Genomic DNA, 7,654 nt, shown 5'->3' on the forward strand with positions numbered 1-7,654 from the left:
GAGTCTACATTTAACCAACATTTAAAAAGGGAATTGGAGAAATACTTGAGGAAAAATGACAATAAACGCTATGAGGACATTACAATTTCGAGTAAATGGCTTCAGTGGAGGAATTAGCACCAAAACAGACAGGATGTGCCAAATGGCCTCTTTCTATGTTGTAAACTGTCTATGATTCTACCAATTGAAGCAGCTCAGGCTTTTTGCTTGGTTAAACTACGTTATGTATCATTTGCTTCTTGGGTTCACTGGGTCACTTTCCTCCTTCATGTGCTTTAGCTAATTGACTGAGCTTTGGTAACACACGAGTGACTAGCTCTGGCAAATAGTAGGCAGATGATTTACCTTTAATTTGATTTTCTTAGGTATGAAATTCATGTTACTTTTATGAACAGATTCTCTTTGAATTTTATTTCTTTGACTTTTTTTAATAAAGGCTTTTGAGCAGATGGTTCAAGCAGAATAGTATAATTCTTCCCAAAGTGGCAGCTCTATCATAGCTTTATTCAATGCTAATGTACAACACTAGTACATTTAAAATATAAGGAAAAACTGTCGAATAAGTAAAGTTTAGTTGGCCTGTCTGTAGACTTTGAACAACTTTGACGTTCTTATGAACAATAAATGACCCTTTTCCGTAAAATGGCTACCCATGTATTTCTGACTGATCACCATATCAAGCATCTTTTTGGCCAGTCGGGTGTCTAACATCTGCAGAAACTCATCATTCTGCATAAGACTATCAAAACCAACCTGAGGGTTGCATGTTTTCCACCTACGAATGGAAATTTCTGTGTCTGGAATGAAATGTGCACTCTCTGGAGGGACCCACCCTACTTACTTAATTCCAGAAAGCATTAGACACAGATTGGCAAGCGCCAAGACTTGGAGACCCCAGATGTCAAGCTTCCTGCTGCTTCCCCAGCTAGGATAATAATAATAATAATAATCCTTGCATTTGATATAGCGCTTTTCACGTCGGGAGGACGTCCCAAAACGCTTCACAGAACACACTGTAAAGTGAATTGACTGTATATTTGTGGGTGATCGCGGCAGCCAATTGCGCACAGCAATGTCCCACAAACAGTTGTAGATTGAAAATGACCAATTTATTATTGTTTTTGATTTTGGAGGGATTATTATTAGGCGTGTGGAGTAAGGAAACTTGCCCAAGGTTTCGCCCTGTCTGGAATTGAACTCAGGTCTCTCACTTGCAAAGCGAGTGCTCTAACCACTGAGCTACAGGACTCCACAATCCTAGGATCACCCTAGGACTTTGGCTTGCAGGGTTAATAGGTGCTGAGTGGAAAGAATTCCTGTCTCCAGTGATTAATATGGCCCTACAGATGGGCTAGGCTGACTGTGCTGTCATCAGCATTGCCCTGGAATACTGTATACTCATCTGGCTCAGGAACCGACGAGTGAGACCACCACAGAGGGCTGGCTCGCTTCCGACATTCTGGTGCAAGTATATCATCTTGGAGCCAGTTCAGCTCCAAGGAGACATGTTTATCTTCCCCCAAGGAGGTTATAGTTACTAGATAGTCATTTGACATCTGTCAAGTGAAGGTTTGAGCCCTTGTTAAGTGGATGGAAAGTACCAGGAACTTTGTTTGCGCTACCTGGTGAGCAGCACAGCTCAGCATGAAAAATGTGCATCTTTCTGGCCTTCTGAGCAAGACAACAAATTAGTATTGAAAGGTGGACAGTTTTGTGTTATAGACCCGTGCGCATCAGGAATTGGATTCAGAATTTTTCAGCTCATTATGACTAGAAACTTAAAACTCAATACTAATACATCCCATCAGTCTGGGCTTGATCTGATCCCAGGTTCAAGAGATGCAGGGACAAATTCCAATCCATTACAGTGTCCTGTCCAGGCAGAATTTACACCCCGATTCTGCTCCACCATCTCTTAGCTCAACATTAGTACCACAGAAATAAGACTTGCTTTGTCCTTGCCTGAAAACTGTAAATGATACTGGGTCTTGTGAACACCTCTGTATTGCACAAATTTAAGCTGTTTATCCTGATTTAACTCACAGAAAGCAAAACGTTATGTGAATGCTGTGTCAAGGCTCTGTGGTCCTAGGCTCCGTCAATTGATTCAAGAATTCCCACTCTATTCATCTTGTACGCACAATCCCCAGTTATTCAGAAATGGATCATCCACAATGACTTGATTAATATACTGTGGATGCTCAGATCCTATGACTTGTCCTAGTGATAGAGTATCCCCTTCTTCCCAATCTAGAATCTCTTGTCCTTGGTTCTGATAATCAGCATGACATTGGCTATATTCTATAGGCACTGACTCTAATTTCTGAATGTCCTCATGCTGATCTGAGTATAACAGAGGGATGGGATCTATCATCATCTGAGCATAATTAGGGCAAACAAACTGAGGTTGTTCAAGGTATTCTTGGAAAACCATTGGATCCAAGGGAACAGAGTTGTGACAAGGTTCCAGAGCAGTGATTTGATGGCAGGATTCAATATTAATATATTTTTTGCAATGCATTTGCGGTACATATCTGCTTTGGAACAAAAACGTACTGGAACATACTTTGAGGTCAGTTATGTATTCCCACTCATCAGTATTTGTTTGTGCAATGCATTGAGGTGGAAACACATCATTTTTCTCTGTTGAATTCCAGCCTGATAGCACTGAAGGCAGATGTGCCTGAGGGTGATATATGTTCTCATATAAAGAGTATAAACTGAGGGGGAGAATAAATATCAATACAATTCCAATGCTCAAGCACAACATTACCAATAAGATTGCTTCACTGTGTCGCTCTGTGGAATAAAAACAATAAAATGAGTTTAATACATGTTAAACACTATCAGTTTCATTATTGATGCAGTGAGACATGTTCCTTACCTGCCAGTGTTATACATTGCTGCATACTAGGGGCACTGATGTTGTCTTCAATCTTTGTTTGAACAGACAAGCAGTAGGTTATTCCAGGGCTTAGACTTTGGATCTCAAATGTTTTATTTTTGGTTGTGTAAGTTGTCCACACCTCCAAAAGAATCTAAGTGTGACAAGAAGAATTCATATCTGGACAGGCATTCTGTATAAGAGGAACGGGAACTGTACAGTGTCCTTTGTGTTAGTGTTCTAGAGAGTTTAATGTAGTGGTGAAAACTGAGCAGGGAAATGAAAGATTTAAGGTTGATGTGACCAAAGACACTGTTGAAAGCCTTGTTTTTTTAGAAATGATTTTCAAAAAAGGGAGCGAGCCAGCCAAACGAAACGGTATTGGAAGGAAGTTTCAGATGACAGTGGCAGTGACAGTGGATGACTGAACACATTATTATTATTATTAGTCACCAATGGTGGAATGAAGCAAGTGGTGAGCAAGCAATAGAGCAGTAAGAGGAAGCAGGTATTGGACAAGTTGTAATTTGATGAACAGGGAATAAGGGAAAAGAGAATGATTCTTACTTGGTCATGTGCTTTGATTGATACTGTTATTGTATATTGAACACCAGGATGTTCTTTGTAATCTAATATCCTGCTCCTATTTTTCCCTTTGAAAGTTCTGTGTGGAATCATTAGTCCATGATTGACTCTGACCAGGATTGATTCTTCACGGGGGGTCAATTTTATCTCTGGAGGTGAAATGATAGCTGCATAAAAAGAAAACAATCTTGTCAAAAATTGGTTTGTGCTTTGAAACAATGACAGTGAATACCAGCTTGCAACAATAACCTTTTAACATCACATTCAATTCATTAGAACAAGGAATTTACTGGAATGCATTGGTGCCACAGCATTTCATTACAGTGTCAACCTAGACAATGAGCTCAAAATCCCAACATGTGACTTGAACCTTATGACTCAGAGATGAGGATGCTACCAACTGAGCCTGTTTTGTGATTCAGTAGGAAATTTAGGAACAACACCCTGTCCTATACTATTTCAAAGAAAAGTGAAAAACTTCTTACATTTATTTTGCCTTATATCTCTGCTTAATCCAAATTCATAGATTCATAGATTCATAGATTTATAGAATGTTACGGCACAGAAGGAGGCCATTCGGCCCATTGAGTCTGTGCCGGCTCTTTGACAGAGCAAGTCACTTTCACTAACCCCAATCACCAGCTTTCTCCCCATAACCCTGCAAACCTGTCTTCCCCAGATACCTATCCAGTTCATCCCCAAAAGATTCAGATTAATAGGCTGTTCATCTCACTGTGATAATAATAATAATCCTTGTGTTTGATATAGCTCCTTATCACGTATTCGAGATGTCACAAAGCACTTCACAGAATATATTGTAAAGTGAATTGACTATATATTTTGTGGGCAAAATGCAGCAGCCTATTGAACACAGCAGTGCCCCTCAGACAAGCATAGATTGAGTGACTAAATTATTATGTCTTTTAAGGGATGATTAATTCAAGGCACTGGACAGTCAGGGATTTGGACCCGAGCTGGAGGTTGGGATCAAGAGGGCTGGAACGCAGGGAGCTTAGGGGAGGAGGGTGACCAAAAGCATGGTCAAAGAAGAGAGAATTGCCTTGAATGAGACAAGGGAGAAGGGTGAGCCAAAGGGACTGTGGAATGGAGTTCCAAAGGATGGGGACAGAAAGGCTGAAGGCCAGGCAGCCAATTGTGGGTGGCCAGCAGGGGAGATGGAACAGGCCTGCTGAGCAGAGGGAGCTGACAGGTCTGCATGGAGTTAACAGGTCCCAGAGGTAGGAGGGAGGTTGGAGCAAGGGCGTGGAGAGCTTTGAAAATAAGAAGAAGCATTTTGAACTCTATCCTTTGAGGGATGGTGAGCCAGTGGCGATGGGTGATGATGGGGGTGATAGCGTCATGGAGCCTGGTGTGGGAGAGGACACGAGCTGCAGAGTTCTGAGTGATATGCAGCTTGGAGAGGGAAGAGTGGGGAAGACCGACAAGCAGGGAGTTACCGTTGTCGAGTCTGGATGTGATGAATGAGTGGATGAGGGTTTTGGCGGCTTAAGGGAGAGGCAGTGGTGGAGCCGGGCAACGTTGCAGAGATGGGGGAAGGCAGAGCGGGTCATGGCACGGATGTGGGGTGTGAAGGACAGTTGAGGGTCAAACCAGACACCAAGCTTCTGGACTGGCTTGGTGAGGTGGAGTGCACTTGGTGATGGTGATGGTGTTAGTGCCTGATGTGTAGAGGCACTGACGGAAGCTAAACAGGAGGTCCTTGGTTGACATTCAACTGGAGAAAGTTAGCTCTCATCCAGGACTTGGTGTCTTATAGATAATCCATGGAGTTGAGGGTGGAGGCAGAAAGATAGAGTTGGGTGTCATCTGCATACATGTGGATGTTGACCCCATGTCTGTGGATGATGTCACCAAGAAGCAGCATATGGATATTTAAGAGGAGAGGGCCAAGGACAGAGCCCTGAGAAATGCCGCACGAGACAGTGCAGGGAATGGAGGAGAAGCCGTTCGTGCAGACAATGGGAAAGGTAAGATTTGAACGAGATTTGAAAGAAAAACCATGAATATTGAGCTGAGCGGAGAGGCGATGGAGGAGGATAGAGTGATTGACGATGTCCAAGGTGGCAGAGGAGGACGAAGAAACATAAACGTTATTTATACCCTGCTTAATAAGCAAAATACATACTGTGAATACTTGGACAAAATTGTATACTATATGTCCATTCTCCATTGTCCACTTTCACTCTTGCCTTGTAACATTCATCAATGGGTAAAGTCTCTTGTGTGAGATCACAGAAAGTATTATTAATGCCCCAACATTCTGCTTTCTTCCTCCATTTCAATTCATATCTGCAATAAATTAGCCAATATCTGTTATAATGTGCATACTCCACATTATTCTTAAAAGTGATGTATTAAACTCAGCTTTAGTTTATTATATTTTGGTGTAAAATTTGAAGACTGCTTTCATGAAACACACACCTTAGATATTCCACAAAGTACTTTGTACTGTTCTCGGTCTTGATTGGTGGTTTCCAGTGTAGAACAGAATGGAAGTTTTGGGAGATGAATTTGACAACCTGTGGTTCTTTTAAAATAGAAAGAGAATATTTACAGTTTTATTTTACACCGAGAACAAGAGATAGAATTCTAGATATACAATTTTCTGCTGTCTTTCATTAAATCACTAACACAGCAACACCAATGATCACATTCAATATGATTAAGAATTAAATTGAAAAACAGAGATATTCACATAATTGGCAGATGTGCCATTTCCTTTCACTCCGTTGAATATAAAGCTAATATAAATCTGAAAATAATGCTATTAGCAACATAGGAAAGAAGCAGTTACAATTAGAGGCCAAAACGCAAAATGCTGCAGATTTTGGAAATCTGAAACAAAAACAAAGTCGCTGGGAACACTCAGATCTATAGAGATGGGGAAAATGAGTCAATGTTTCAGGTCCACGGCCCTTCAACAGAACTGGGGCATGTTGGGAGGGAGAGGCTTTTAGGGGCTACGGACAATTGGTGTGCGCGCCAATGACCTTACATGGAAATTAACAAATAAAACAACGCATAGAATTACTCTGCTTCCCATTGCTCTCTGATTCCAAAAACAGTTTAATCAAGACTCTCCCTCTAAGGATTTTTAAAGCAAAAAGGTGAAAATCAGAAGATAATTTGCATTGCTCTTGAGTGTGACTGAGAGTTCTTTTTTCTAGTAACATTCAGTCACGAGTAAATTCTCAGTGATGTAATTCTTCCAACACTGAATTACATCAAATGATATGATGTTTCAGAAATAGGAAATCAAATTATTTTACGTGAAGTTGTCTGAATGCCCCACATTCAGCTGGTTTGAACCACAACTCATCATCAAATCTCTAGAAATCAACATTCTTGATATTCTTTATTATTAATAACATAGGAACAATTTTCCTTTGCTGCAAATTTCAATATTGAAATGTTTCAAAATATGTAGGTGCACATTATATACGGTGCTGTTATCAGTCTCCTTTGCGGGGTTCCCATTGAGCACATGTTTGGACTTTTGAGAGATAAATTAGACAATTTGGGAATTTCCTATTTCTGAAACATTGTAAAAAGATCAATTTCGATTTGTCCTCCGACTTTGAGATTAAATACAAAATGCAAGCCATTCAGCGGAAACCTCAAAAAAGGAAGCAAAGAGAGAAACAGAATTAAATCTAGGAAGATTGTAAAGAGCAACTCCGTTTGGAGAAATGTAAACAGATTTTGTCAGACGTTTAGTAGATAAATACAAGAGATTCAAGACAGGTGGAAAAAAACTAACCCTTCAGCTGTTTCTTTGAATAAAAAAGGTTACTTACGACCATTGTTAAAGTGAACCAGTGTTAATAAGAACCACACAAGTGTGTACTCCTGTTGTACTGCCATCTTCACATGACTGAGCATGTACTATGCTTTTAAGTTCAATATAAAACAAAACACAACCTTCTCCACCCCAAATGATTTTATCATAAGTTCCCAAAATGTCTTTCATACTTCCTTTATATTGTTATTTTAACCAACAGTAGGAAGCACCACACAATGGTGCTACAACCTACTTCTGGTCAACATATTACCAGCTTTCACATGTCTGCTGCTCACTCACCAGAAATATGCATTGATGAGGAACAAGTTTCCTAGAATAGAAAAAACTTTCATTCGCCAATCTGTTGTTCTACATATTCAAAA

General features: G+C 40.3%; 1 protein-coding gene across 1 annotated transcript; it reads right to left on the bottom strand.

Annotated features, from left to right (window-relative positions):
- Positions 1 to 2,122: 2,122 nt before the first annotated feature.
- LOC103178354 (interleukin-22 receptor subunit alpha-2) lies at positions 2,123 to 7,354 on the bottom strand. Its single transcript, XM_007893040.2, has 7 exons — positions 7,288 to 7,354; positions 5,912 to 6,017; positions 5,616 to 5,779; positions 3,452 to 3,636; positions 2,885 to 3,038; positions 2,557 to 2,799; positions 2,123 to 2,343 (listed from the first exon to the last, which is right to left on the bottom strand). The coding sequence occupies exons 1-7, from the start codon at positions 7,352 to 7,354 to the stop codon at positions 2,123 to 2,125; spliced, it is 1,140 nt and encodes a 379-aa protein (XP_007891231.2).
- Between the last annotated feature and the right edge of the window lie 300 nt (positions 7,355 to 7,654).

This window comes from Callorhinchus milii, unplaced genomic scaffold, assembly GCF_018977255.1.
Source record: "Callorhinchus milii isolate IMCB2004 unplaced genomic scaffold, IMCB_Cmil_1.0 Scaffold3, whole genome shotgun sequence".
Lineage (NCBI taxonomy): Eukaryota > Metazoa > Chordata > Chondrichthyes > Chimaeriformes > Callorhinchidae > Callorhinchus > Callorhinchus milii.